Consider the following 14,614-nt stretch of genomic DNA (forward strand, 5'->3'; position numbering starts at 1 on the left):
AGGGGCCTCCGTCTGGCCATCCCCCAGGCAGATGCCAGGCCCATCCCCATCTCCTTGAGATGATGTTCAACCTGTTGCAACCATGAGGCACGTGGTCGACCCACTGGCCTCCTCCACTCATGAGACTCCCTCGCTGAGAGAATCTGGTGAGCAGGATCAGAGTCGGGAAAATGAGCCACATGTCCATACAGCCGCAACTGACGCTCACGGACTATGCAGGTAACAAACCTCATCCGAGTCTCTCTCAGCAACCGCTCGTTGGACACAAAATCCGACCAGCGATAGCCAAGGATTCTCCAAAGAGACCTGGTACCAAAGGAATTAAGTCTCCATCTCAGATCCTTGGTCAGAGTCCAAGTCTCGCACTCATAGAGCAAGACTGGAAGTAGCAAGGACCTGAAGACTCGGACTATCGTCCTCCCGCACAGGTACCGGCAGCGCCACACCCCATGATCCAGTGAATCCATGACTCCCCAGGCCCGACCCAGACGTCTATTGACCTCTGACTCTCAGCCAGCAGAGACATGAATATCACTGCCAAGGTAAGTGAATCTCTCCACGACCTCAACATCCTCACCACAAACAGACACAGACAGGACAGCAGCATCCAAGATGTCACCGAAAGCCTGGATCTTAGTTTTGACCCAAGAAACCCGTAATCCCAACGGCTCCGACTCCTCATTCAGCACCTCGAGGGCCCCCAAGAGGATGTCTGAAGTCTCCGCAAAGATGACTGCATCATCTGCAAAGTCAAGGTCCGAGATCTTGACATTCCCAAATGACGCACCGCAACTTGATCTCTCCGACATCCTCCCTAGAATCCAATCCATACAAGTGCTGAAAAGTGTGGGGGCAAGTACACATCCCTGACGAACTCCAGTAACAACTGGAAATAAGTCAGAGATGGTACCACCACACTTCACAGCACTCTCAGTACCAGAGTAGAGTTCAGACATCAGATCGATCAGTTTTGGTGGCACCCCACGAAGACCAAGAATTCTCCAGAGGATATCCCGATTCACTGAATCGAACGCTTTACAGAGATCAACATAGGCTGCAAGCAGCCCCTACCGAAACTCTCGTCTGCGTTCGGTGAGGACACGAAGTGCAAGGATACGGTCAATCGTTGACCTCTTTGGTGTAAAGCCTGACTGCTCTGGACGCTGGTGCTCAAGCAGATGGTGGCGAACCCTATCGAGAATTATCCGAGCAAAGACCTTGCCCGGCACTGAGAGCAGCGTCACCCCTCGGTACTTGTTGCAGTCTTGGCGATCACCCTTCCCTTTCCAGAGAGGGACGACAAGGCCCCTCTTCCAGTCAGTTGGGATGATGCCTGTGTTCCAGGCAGAGCACAAAACTGCATGCAACGACACGAGTGCAGCATTTCCACCAGCCTTGAGAAGTTCGGCATGGATGCCACAGATCCCTGGAGCTTTGCCCCGTTTCAACTGGTTCACCGCAGCCCGTGTTTCCACAAGCGTAGGTGGACCACAGTTGATTCGAGGGTCAGCAACAGGGATTGTAACACCCTTGACGTCCAACTCGACAGTTGGGGGATCAGCCTGGTACAACCGCTCAAAGTAACCGGCCCAGCGGGCCTTCACTTCAGACTCCTCTGTCAAGAGCCTACCACTCTCTGCTCGAACTGTAGTGCTCCTAGGGATGGGCTTGGATGAACGTAATGTGCGCGAATTCCCCTGTAAGCGGGACGAGAATCACCTGTCCACAGGTGATGCTCTACCCCCTCACAGATTCCTCGCACATAGGCCTCCTTGTCCACGCTCAGTGCACTACAGTTTTACGCCTCAGCTCCCTGAACAGCTCAGCTCTGCCATTCAGCCTGGCCCTGCGACTCTGGTCAATGGTATCCAGTGTCCCTTGAGAGACAAAATTCTTCTTTGCCCTGCGGTGAGCTCCAAGGCATCCACCGGCAACATCAAGGACGGTGGTCTTGAAGGCGCTCCACAACTCTTCAGGACCCCCCAAAGCACCCAGACCCCCCCAAGTGTCCACTCAGCCTGTTCGCAAACTCCTCAGCTACTCTCTCATCCCTGAGCTTGGCAACATCCAGCCTCGGCTGGGAGGGTACCATTCTCCCGGATTTAAGGTGCAGCTTTAGAGTTGCTACAACAAGCCTGTGGTCAGTATTGAGGAACTGAGCACTCCGGTAGACCCTGCAGTTCTGGATCATCCTCCAACCACCGTCAATGAGGACATGGTCAATCTCCTTTGCCACACCGCCAGCGTTGGAATACCAAGTCCAGCGATGAGCTTGTGGGCGCTGAAACCATGAACCAGCCACCCTAAGTCCATGACTTCTTGCAAAGTCAAGGAACTTAGTGCCATTCTGGTTCATAGTTGCTGACCCATGGGGACCAACACACACCTCATAACCGTCCCTATCAGTTCCAGTCGATGCATTGAAATCCCCCAAGACTAGAAGTGTATCTCGTCTGGGGCACTGATCAACCAGACTCGAGTGTGGCGTAGAATGCATCCTTCACGGTGAGATCACTCGCCTCAGTCGGAGCATAAACAGAGACCAGGGAAATGACACCTAAGGAGTGATGAATCCTTAATCTCATAATACGCTCGTTGACCGGTGTTACCTGAATTATCATTGGGGTCAGCTTATTGGACACAGCTACAGCAACTCCTTGGGTATGGTAACCATCAGAGCGACCAGACCAATAGTAGGTGTAACCACCCACCATTATCTCGCTGCAATCCGGTCTCCGAACCTCAGAGAGAGCTGCAATCCCGATGTCCAAACGCTTGAGCTCAGATGATAACAGAGACAGGTGATCATCTCTCTTAGGGATAGGACATTCCAGGCACCCACCCGAAGGGACCGCCTCAGGTTAACCCAAGGAGACCGCCGTCTGGTGGACGACACCTCAGCACCACTCCGACGCACTCTCCCGCAATCTGACCCAGGGATGTTACCCCGTGGTTTCCCTCCTATCAAAGATTGGGGGTCCCGAAGGCTTTGCCCCAATCCCGTCATCCGGTGAGCTGCCCTGCGAAGGGAAGCTGCACTGGAGGTACTCCCACGGAGTGGGTTTTCAGATTTTTTGCGTTTTCGCGTTTTGCGGAATGAAGGGTTTTACGGTGGCCGGAGTGCAAATCCTGCCACCAACCTCCTAATAAAAGTGACCCAACTGCAGGAGGACGTCCGCAGACACAGTTGGGCACTAGATATGGATGGCCGTTGGCTCACAAGGAGCTCCTCCGCCCTTTGATAGGTTTTGTTTTTAATCCTGCTGGGTGTCCATATCCAAACACCCTCCTCACCAGAAAACCTGGTGGGGGAGACGGTTTAGTCACCGACAACCCGACCATGGAACAGGTTAGTACAGGTTTACATGGTACCTGCAGCAGGTCACAGATCGAACCTGACGTGACCTGAGTGGGCACAAACTTGGATAAACGATTAGATGAAGCCAACAATCCTACACCTTGGTGTAAACCTAAAAACAGAGTTGATGAAATGTGTATGAAGCAGGATATTGATAATGGAAATTGCACGATGTTGGAAGAAAAACACGAAGCGGATCGAGAAATGTATAATTTGTCTTTGATACAAAATCCAACGTTGAGAGAAAAAGTTGATGGGTTTATCATGAAGAAGATGATCAGTGCTAAATTGAAACTTGGGCTTGGAATTTCAAAAAACTTATAGGTTCTAATAATGTCACTGAGATTGAAGAGCAATTAACTGATGAATTACATAAACCTATAAATCTATATATATATAAATCTATATAAATCTATATATATAAACCTATAAATCCACCAGATATATATATATATATATATATATATATATATATATATATATATATATATATATATATATATATATATATATATATATATATATATATATATATATATATATATATATATATGTATATGTATATATATATATATATATATATATATATATATATATATATATATATATATATATATATATATATATATATATATATATATATATATATATATATATATATATATATATATATATATATGTATATATATATATATATGTATATATATATATATATGTATATATATATATATATATATATATATATATATATATGTATATATATATATATATATATATATGTATATGTATATATATATATATATATATATATATATATATATATATATGTATATATATATATATATATATATATATATATATATATATATATATATATATATATATATATATATGTATATGTATATATATATATATATATATATATATATATATATATATATATATATATATATATATATATATATATATATATATATATATATATATATATATATATATATATATATAAATCCACCAGATCTATATATATATTTAAAGTCGAAAGTGTGTCTGTGTTTCTCTGTGACCTATGCACGTGAAAAGTACCAGACTGATCCTCACCAAACTTCACATGCTGACAGAACATGTACCCGGGAGTGTCCCGATGTAAAATAATTGTACTTCCGACTTCCGCTTTCCGAATTATGACGTCATCACCAGATTTCATAACGTTAATTTTTCTAGTTCAGCCGATTGATATTGGGCCAACGCCATATCCAATATATCTAACATATGATTTTAAGTTTTTGTTTGTCTGTTTGTTTGACCTATGCACGTGAAAAGTACCAGACTGATCCTCACCAAACTTCACATGCTGACAGAACATGTACCCGGGAGTGTCCTGATGTAAAATAATTGTACTTCCGACTTCCGGTTTCCGAATTATGACGTCATCACCAGATTTCAAAACGTTAATTTTTCTAGTTCAGCCAATTGATATTGGGCCAACGCCATATACAATATATCTAACATATGATTTTAAGTTTTTGTTTGTCTGTTTGTGTGTCTGCACGCGCTAATCTCCTGAAATTGAAAGATAGGAGCTAACCACTGAAACAAGAAATGTCGGGATGGGCCCCGGGAAGGTTATAGGCTATGTGCCAAGGCCCCTCGGCCGGGGGGTTGGGGGGGAGGGGGTGTGTTTCCCCCTCACCAACCCCCTTAGCCTATTACTGCAATGGCCCAATAGGGAACTGATACTGTGCTCGCGTCAGACATATGTATAGAAGATTAAGTTCATTCCAAAAGAACCCGGGCAGTGCCGGGTGCATTCACCTAGTGTTTAATAAAAGCAAGAGAAAACCTAAAAAATGTGGACTGATGAGGGCACAGAGTTCGACAACAAAACATTTATGAATTCTCTTTAAAATAACGGCATTACATTGTACAGCACCTTTAATGAAGGGAAAGCAGTTGTAATTGAGCATTTTAATCACACTTTAAAAGAGAACTATATATAAAAAAAAATCACTCAACTCGGTTCTCAACAATGGGTATCTTTAATTCAGGACATTGTAGATAATTACAATACGATTCATACAACAAAATCGAAACCAGAAACATTTACAAAATTAGAATATGAAAAAGAGATTAATCTGAGAAAGCCTGAGTTCAAAGTTGGGGATACAGGTAGAAATCACACTTTGAAAAAGTTTTACTCAATGATGGACAAATTAACTTTTTAAAATTGTTGATGTAATAGTTACAGTTCCTTGGACTTACAAATTATTTGACTTAAAGGGAGAAGAAATCTTGGGTTCATTTTATTCACAGGTATTACAAAAGACAAAGATGATAAAGTAAAAATAAAAAAAAATTGACTCCAACCCTTTTTGACTCCACCCATACAAACCATGCCCACACATAAACCATGCCCACATGCAGACCACGACCTCACACAAACCACGCCCCTAATGCCATCATCCCCATCATCCCCCTCCCCCTTGTGCACCCTCATCCCTGACCCACCACCCCCTCATCCCACCGCCACCCTTCTCCCCACACACATGGGGAGGAGAGGGGTGGGACAAGGGGGGCAATGGGTCATTGGGGGGAGCCTTTTTAACCCTCCTTTATTCTGTTTTTGTCATGAAAAACTAAATAATTGCAAGCAAAGCAGATATAATTAAACATTGAAAACATTAAACATTTTTCTTTGGGTAGGGGTAAATATTCAATTGAGAAACTGAATGTTCTGGTGTTGCCTGGTGTTGGCGCAGTGGTTCGGGCAGCGGCTTGGTACCCAAAAGGTCCTGAGTTCAAGCCTCGTTGGGCCACTGAATATATATATATATATATATATATATATATATATATATATATATATATATATATATATATATATATATATATATATATATATATATATATATATATATATATACTGCATATGTATATGTATATACCAAGTCGTATAACACCAGGGGGTCGACTCAGCCTGTCATCCTTCCGAGGACGGCGAAATGAGTACCAGTGTACTGGGCCGGTGTATACCCCGGTTAAAATAGGTGTACCAGATCTCTGTGCCATAAGAGGCGACCAGGGTTGCGTCAGGAAGGGCATCCGGTGTAAAACATGTGCCAAATCACCATGCGGATCATATGGATGATCCGCTGTGGCGACCCCCAACGGGAGCAGCCGAAAGAAGAAGAAGAAGAAGAAGAAACTGAATGTTCTTTCCCAGCAGTCTACTTCGGATGGCTTGCGATTTTGAAACTCGGACACCATATTCTGTTTGAAACAAAGGGACGAACTATTTGGATATATAAAGATTATTATATAATAATATTGATAAAATAATAAATAAAACATTTACCTCCAGAGGATTGAGTTTTGTGTCAAGTTCATCCAGACGGAGGTTTAAACTGGAACAGTTTGGGAACGGGTCAGCACTCCATAGAACTTCAAGATATTCCCATTCAAGCTTGTGAAATTCTTGGTTTCATAACCAACCATCATGTTGTTTGGTTTGTTTTTAATGCTGGAAATAAAAAACAAGCAGGGTAAAATTAACACTAAGTTGTCTCTGCTTGTAAAAGTTTGTGAATATGTATATTTAAACATATTCCTGGGTAATTAGAAATTACCTTAGAATTAATCAAAATATTACCCAGGCATCGATACCTGGGTAATTAGACAGCACAGTGCCAGGCAGCCATAGGTGAAGCTAATCAGGTTTTATGTTGTGCCAGCCGAGTACTCACCCACTGGAGGGTAGTATTTGGACATTACTTCCTAAAAATGTATTGTCTGTATATTGCAAGAAGACCTTTTTGATATTGGTGTGGTGCATGTTTAAAGAGGTCCAACGAGTCGAATGGTATACAGGTCTAAAGGGTCTTAGGTGTTGAAACAGAGTAAATGGTGTAAGAGGTTGAAGGGGTCCAAAAGGTCCAAAGGGTTGATAAGGGTTCTAAAATGTCTAAAGGGTCTTAAAAGATATCGAGGTCTAAAGGGTATGTTCCAATTGTAGTTACCGGTCAAAAGCAATGTAAGGTCGAAGGAATTCAATGAGAGAAAGGGTCAAAGGAGTCTTTAAGGTATCGAAGGGGTCATAAGTCTATTGGGTCTTAAAAGGTCTAAAGAGTCAAAAGAGGTCTCAAGGGTATGTTCCAGGTTGAACTCTTACCTCTCACATAACTTCTTGTCCAAGTCAATCCTTTGTTCTGTTATCTTCCCAGCTCGGGGAAAACTTAATGGATTGGATAGGTCTACAAAACACTTCATCATCTTATTACGTAGTTCCCTTCGAACTGATTGAAGTTCTGTAAGGGTTTCATTCATATTCTGCCATTCTTCATGATATTCATTGGCTTGGTTTTCAACATCAATCATCAACTTTGTTATTGGGGACAGCCTGTCAGAAAAAAACAAAGAATAATAATTAATCGCATAGTGATTTGGTTCTGTATAAAACAACATATAATTAATCGGTTTAAACATAACTTACCTCTCCTCTTGTGAAAATGAGAGAAGGTCATCTTGTTGTGGAAAAGGCTCTTCAAAAGACATTCTCAATAAAAGCAAGCTGATCTCTAGACTGCATTATAGAGGCAAACTCGGGTTTGGTCACAGAATCAAATAACAAAGGCTTTTCTGTGGATTTGAGGTGTGTGTTGTTTAACATTCTTCAAAGGATTATATGTTCCAAAATAATGCTTGATTATATGTTGGAATTTTTTGCCTCAGGCAAGGGGAAAACGGTTTCTTGCATGATATATTCTCTGCAGGCTGAAAACTGATTGATTTTAACACAGAAAAGAGAATACTTACTGCAAAGGATTTTGAGAATAACTTTTATAAATTAATGGATAATGCTGTATTTGGAAAGACTATGGAAAATGTAAGGAATGGACAAAACATAAGACTTGCTACATCTTGGAAACAAGCATCCAAATTAACTAATATCCAAAGTTTTCAAAGAGCAGAGGTGTTTTCAGAGAACTTTTGTGCTATTCATTTGAACAAAGAAAGTATTGAAATAGATAAACCTATCTATATAGGGACATCAATTCTTGACTTGTCAGAGTTAATGTATGACTACTTCACAACAACCTAAAGAAGAAATATATGGAAAGGGTTAATCTACGATATATGGACACAGTTTTATTTTGAAAATCAATACGGAAGATATTTTTAGGATATGTCTCAAGATGTAGGTATTTATGATATAAGCAATTATAAATCAGATAACAAACTATTCTTTACAAAGAATAAAAAGATTATTGGAAGTTTAAAGATGAGTTGGATGGAAAGATAATGAGTGAGATTGTGGGATTGAGAGCAAAGGCTTATGCCTATAAATATATTGATAATAAAATTTAAAAGAGCGATAAAAGTTAAAGGGGGTAAAGAAAAATGTTATCAAAGAAACAATAAATCTTGAACATTGTTACAACTGTTGAGCCTTTAAGAAAGAAGAGTATGGAAAGATGAATACAATAAAAGTTATAAACATCATTTATATACAGAGAAGGTAAATAAGAAAGCATTGGGGGCTATTGATGGCAAGAGGTTTATTTTAGAAAATGGGATTGACAGCCTCCCTTACGGATATATATTGTTATGGATTTCAGAATCGGATCCGACTAATGCATACAAAGCTGTTATGATAATCATGATGTCATCGGTCATGGGGTACAGGCACCATCTTGGAAAAACCATAAAACGTTGCACCTCAATAGCTCCAAAACCATTGACTGTGCAGTGTAAGTATTTTATGAATACCATCAAGTTTCATGATGCTTTCACATTAAACTTGATATAGAGAATCTTCTCAAACTACTCCAAAGTGATAAATCTTTAAAAAAAATAGATATATAAAATGTGAAAAAGTTAGATTAACAGAGAAAAATCAGATGATTCTCAATTGTATAAGTGTTCAACTTCGTTGCCTAATTAACACTAAATCACTTCAGGAGTGAATGATTTTCTTGAAAGGTTACAAAATAAGTGTAATAGGTTTCATCTGTATGTAATCAGTGGTTTAATTTAAAAAATTAAGCTCCCCAATTATCTAAGGAGTTTCAAGGTGCAACTCACTTGGTCAACCAACAAGGGAAACATGAAAACGAAGGAGTTTTCCAAAGAAGTCAGACATCAACTGATGGAGAAGTATCGTTCAGGAGAGGGTTATAAGAAGATTTCAAAGCCATTTATTTCCTCTTTGAGTTCCGTGAAATCTATTATTAATAAGTGGAAGACGTATCATACCACCCACACTCTACCCAGATCAGATCACCCATCCAAAATCAGTAGCTGGGCAATCAGGAAACTGGTTTGGGATATCACTGTAAACCAATGACTTCTGTAAGGCTTTATGTCTAAAATGAGGGTCAGTGTTCATCAATCAACAATATCCCATTCCCTTCACAAAGCTGGCCTCTAAGGACAGGTGGCAGGAAAGAAGCCATCCCTGAAAGAAGCCATTACTGAAAGAAGGAAGAACTAACTACTGATGGAACATACACTTTTGACTTTTAGACCCATTCGACCTATTAGCACATTTTAGACCTTTTGAACCATTGGACCACCTGAGACCCATTGGAGTTTAGACTGTTTCGATCCATCGACCTCTGAGACAGTTTAGACCTCTTGACCCTTTTGACTCATTGAGACACTTGAGATCCCTTTCGATCTTTTAAACCCCATTGACATTTTTAGACCCTTTCGACTTCTGAAGACATTTCCAACCTTTAGAGCTCATATCATGACCTTTCAACACATTTGACCCCTTTATACCCCCAAGTACAATTGCAAAATACTCTTTTGATCTTCCAACCCCTTAAGACCTTTATAGGCGATTATAAATCATTGTATACCACCATAGATCCTTTGGACCACTTTTCCCTTTAGACCTTTCCATGCCTTAGACCCTTTCGACCTGCAGACCAATTAGACCCCTTTAGACACACCACACATACATCTATGGGGTCTTCTTGCAATATAGACATTATTTTCAGTAAGTAATGCATAATCTCCACCCACCCAGAGACTGGGTTCTCCACAAGGTGGAACAGAATTTGCATATTGGATCATTGAGTTGGTTCACCATTTAAACACCTGGAAGCATATTGTTTATTTATTTTTGCAATTTGTTCCAACATCCTTGTTACTTGGCGAAAAAAACTGCTTTGCCAAGAATGTTGGTCTGCAGCGTTTGTTTCTTGGCAACTTTTTTTTGACAAATATGTTGATCGCTTCCATTTCTTGGTCTGTCCGCTCACCTTTAATTGCCGACAGGTCACAATTTTAAAGTGATCTTCACGAAATTTAACCAAATGGTGGAGTTGGTGGACCGGCAGAATCCGATTTACTTTTGAGTTCAAAACGTCAAAAGCTTATCCTTGGCGAAAAGTCAACAACCTTTTCAGATTTCTAAAATCCTCAATGTTCATCTGATTGACTTCAAATTTGAAGAGGGTTTGAACATCAGGTCACTGAATTCAACCACCAATTACATTTGAGGTCAACGTAGGCCAAAAGGTCAGAATTTCTAAAATCCTCAATTTTCATCCGATCGACTTGAAATTTGAAGAGTATTTGCATGTCAGGTCAACAAATTCAGCCAACTACTATTTTTTAAGTCAACCTATGCCGAAAGGTCAACGTATGCCAAAAGATCAATATATTCACAGAGGTTAAATGTATTGTTATATAAAAATATATTTTTGTTTTATTTATTATTTTTTTTTGTGTGTGTTTTATTTATTATTTTATCAATATTATTATATAATCATCTTTATATATCCAAATAGTTCGTCCCTCTGTTTCAAACAGAATATATACATAGGCCAAATTTCTAAAATTGTCAATTTTCCTTCTATTGACTTGAAAGTTGAAGAGCATTTAAATATCAGGTCACTGAATTGAACCACTTGTTATTTTTGAGGTCAACATAGGTTAAAAGGTCAACATAAGCCAGATTTCTAGAATCCTCATTTTTAATCCAATTAACTTGAAATTTGAAGAGCATTTGCATATCAGGTTTTCTCGTAACTACTGATTGAAGTTGGTGGTCCATCCATCCATCCATTGGGACCATTCTCTGTGCAGAGTGTTGGTGCTGCCAAAGCAGTCTCATTCGTGGGCACAATCCTGGACAGGTCACCACTCTGACACAGAATACCAGCAAGCTGGCACTCATTTTGCCAAACTCAGAAGGTTGGCAGGCAGAGTCAACCACACCTAGTAATAACTCAACAGGTTGTGCCCAATAGCCAAGGAAACTGCTAAAGCAGCACCAACGCTCTGCACAGAGTATGGTCCCAATCTCCTCCTCTTCAGCCCTGAGAGATGGGGCCAAAAACTATGTATATAGCATGTTATCTCAAAAAGTTATGGACGAGTTATGACAAAACGAGGTTGATGAGTTGGTTAAGTGAGGAGAACAAGCCAAATTGATTTTGGTTATGGTCTGGATTCAAATCTGACTTGTCAGTGGGATGCAAAATGTAAACTGTTCAGCCTGTCGGAGGTATGCACTCCACTGAGTGCCGTTCCCTTTTGCGAAGTTTCACTCAATGAGTGATTATTCATTTCCTTGTTACCTGCGAAAATCGAAGATTTTGATTCTAAATGACATATTCTGTTTGTTGGGTCGCCAAAATAGGTGACCCTTATTGCCAGTAATTCTGTCTGTTTGTTTGGATGTTTGTTTGGATGTTTGTTCGTTTGTCATCAGCATGATTGGTAGTAAACGTGGGCCGATTTTGACCAAACTCGGGTGGGAGGTACATCTTATGACCTCGTGCTTTGGAAATTGTGAGGGTTGCTAGGGACGCTTTGGTTCCCTAGCAACAACTGAAAAACCTTCAAAATCGGTACCGTTCACGCAAAATCAATTCTGAAAGCCATTATCCCACGTAGGCTTATGAAATTTGGCACGAATGATCTAAAGGTGATGTCCTATCAAATATATTCCGCTTTTTGTGATATATGGAATACTTTACCCGCAGCGCCCCCTACAATTAGGGTATGCGCGAAAATTGGCGAAAATTGAAGGCCCCCTAGCAACCAGGTGAGTGCATCGATACGAATGAAACTTTGCAGGTTCATGGTACTCAACGAGTACTACAACTTTGCCTCGGGACATATTGACCGATTTCGCTTCGTTCAGGGGTCAAAGGTCAATTAGTGCAAAAATCGATAATATGCGAGAGCTGGAGGTGCCTTCGCGCCAAATGCTACTCCTCCTAGGGTTATGGTCGGATGGTCATGAAAATTCACACTAATCGTCTGGAATACATTGTGCACAAACGATCAAGCCAGATTTTCGATTTAGATCTTTGTTCACCCACAGCACCCCATCGAACTTTGGGGATTTCCGATTTCAAACCGCATTTTCGGTACTTTTCATTCAAATGGATACCGAGTAGTTATCAGTAGATGGAACTGGATGAGATTTGATATGCATAATCTTAAGGTGAATCCCTATCCACGAAATGACATTCATTTTGCTTTATATCTTATAGTTTCCAAATCGCAACCCTCTCAACCTGGGTGTCCGAGGGCCATTGAGCATTCCTGCTGAAACTTCAAAGTACACTAGCTCCAAGATGATTGAACCGAATCGAATGAATCATTACATGTTTATAGACCTTAATGAGTACAACAACTTTGCTCGTTTGCATAATGACCTATCTCGATTAGTTCAGGGGTCAAAGGTCAAGAAGTGCATTTTTCAGTCAAAATGTCTATTCAAGTCCTCCTACCGGCAAAACGGCTCAACCGATCCGAACAAATTTTTGCACATGAATACTTATCTATGAGTAGTACAAGTTTGCTAATTTGCATGATGACCTATCTCCATGAGGTCAGTGGTCAAAGGTCAATAAGTGCATTTTTGCATGATCATACAAACACCGTTTCTCGACACCTACAATTGTCGCAATACTAACAGTCCTGCTGGGCGACCCATCACCGCCTACCGGCTTGTTGGATTCGCTAGATACTGGATTCGCTAGATATCCCTTATTGTCGGGTTTTCCGTGTGTGTGTGTGTGTGTGTGTGTGTGTGTGTGTGTGTGTGTGTGTGTGTGTGTGTGTGTGTGTGTGTGTGTGTGTGTGTGTGTGTGTGTGTGTCTGCAACGCAAGGCTCCACAGCACAAACCAGCAAACCGATATCGAAGAAACTTGGCGACAGGTGCCATATGAGCTGGGAGTGTGCGTGTTTGAGTTTCGTTGCGAAGGAACCACCCGTTGCTATGCAGCAGCCAAAAAACCGCGTTCACTATTTTCAATACTTGTCCTACAGTTTTGAATGTGGAGAAACAAGACTTCAGAATTAAACACTTCGAGATATTTAGAAAATTTTACTCGAGCCGATTTTTGATTTAGGTTTTATTTTTCAAATGGTAGTCCTTCAAGAATAGGGTGTCTATTCGCCGTCATTTTTATGAGGAGTGCCAGTTGGCAAAATACGCAAGAGGAAAAATCTTGCCAGGCAGAGGAACAATTGTATGTGAACCAATACGTCTTGGCAATGAATCTTCGTTGGTGGATCGGTCAGAATGAAAAGCATAGTATCCAGCGCTTCGATCCGAGCAGATCCCTCGTCACCTACTGGCTTGTCTGTTTGTTTGCCTGTCTGTTCATTGCCAACAGGTCACAATTCGAAACCGATCATCATGAAACTTCACCAAGTTGAAGAGGAAGTCTCAAATGAGAAGCTCATTGATTTTGAGGTCAAAGGTCATAAGGACTAATTTCGAAAATCGTAATTTTTCATCCGATTGACTTGAAATTTCAACAAGATTTGCATATTGTGCCAATAGATTGCGAAACCAACTATTTTTAGTCAAAAGGTCAAAGGTCAACTCAAGGTCAAACTTCTAAAATCATCAATTTCAATCTGAAAAATTATCAATTTTCATCTGATTAACCTGAGCCTTGATGAAGATTGTCAATTTTTATCTTAATAAAATGGACAATTTGTTGCATCCATGGCCGTTGGAGAGGGGGTGGATTTTGATCGTGTCGTGCTCTGCACGACGTTTTTTTCTTGTCTTGTTACTTGCAAAAGCGAAGATATTTCAAATATATTGGTCAGTCGATTGTGTTATTCTGTCTGCTTATCACCGACAGATCACAATTTTAAATCGATCTTCACAAAACTTCACCACATGAGGCAGTTTGTGACAAGGATAGAAACCTTTGTTTTTGAGGTCAAAAGGTCAACAGAGGCCAAATGTCAACAACTTAGGTGAGATTTTCAAA

At 40.4% G+C, this 14,614-nt stretch overlaps 2 protein-coding genes across 2 annotated transcripts in view; one reads left to right on the forward strand and one right to left on the reverse strand.

The window, feature by feature from the left end:
* LOC147006629 (olfactory receptor 8I2-like) overlaps window positions 1–14,614 on the forward strand; it is a 58,660-nt gene that overhangs the window by 21,329 nt on the left and 22,717 nt on the right. The gene's annotated exons all lie outside the window — the stretch shown is intronic.
* On the reverse strand, window positions 6,438–8,099 carry LOC147006630 (uncharacterized). Its single transcript, XM_085868319.1, has 4 exons — window positions 7,848–8,099; window positions 7,527–7,754; window positions 6,714–6,878; window positions 6,438–6,628 (listed from the first exon to the last, which is right to left on the reverse strand). The coding sequence occupies exons 1-3, from the start codon at window positions 7,907–7,909 to the stop codon at window positions 6,758–6,760; spliced, it is 411 nt and encodes a 136-aa protein (XP_085724445.1). The 5' UTR covers window positions 7,910–8,099; the 3' UTR covers window positions 6,438–6,628; window positions 6,714–6,757.

Source organism: Eptatretus burgeri, unplaced genomic scaffold (assembly GCF_056783735.1).
Source record: "Eptatretus burgeri isolate ZD-2024b unplaced genomic scaffold, Ebu_testis_v1 Ebu_testis_scaffold_3159, whole genome shotgun sequence".
Lineage (NCBI taxonomy): Eukaryota > Metazoa > Chordata > Myxini > Myxiniformes > Myxinidae > Eptatretus > Eptatretus burgeri.

Bases quoted from the DNA above. Each gene is read 5' to 3' on its own strand.
- LOC147006630 (XM_085868319.1), bottom strand. From the start codon at position 7,909: ATGTCTTTTGAAGAGCCTTTTCCACAACAAGATGACCTTCTCTCATTT. The intron at 7,755-7,847 runs GTAAGTTATGTT...TTTTTCTGACAG, and splicing joins TCATTTTCACAAGAGGAGAG to GCTGTCCCCAATAACAAAGT. The intron at 6,879-7,526 runs GTAAGAGTTCAA...TTTTATTTCCAG, and splicing joins GACAAGAAGTTATGTGAGAG to CATTAAAAACAAACCAAACA.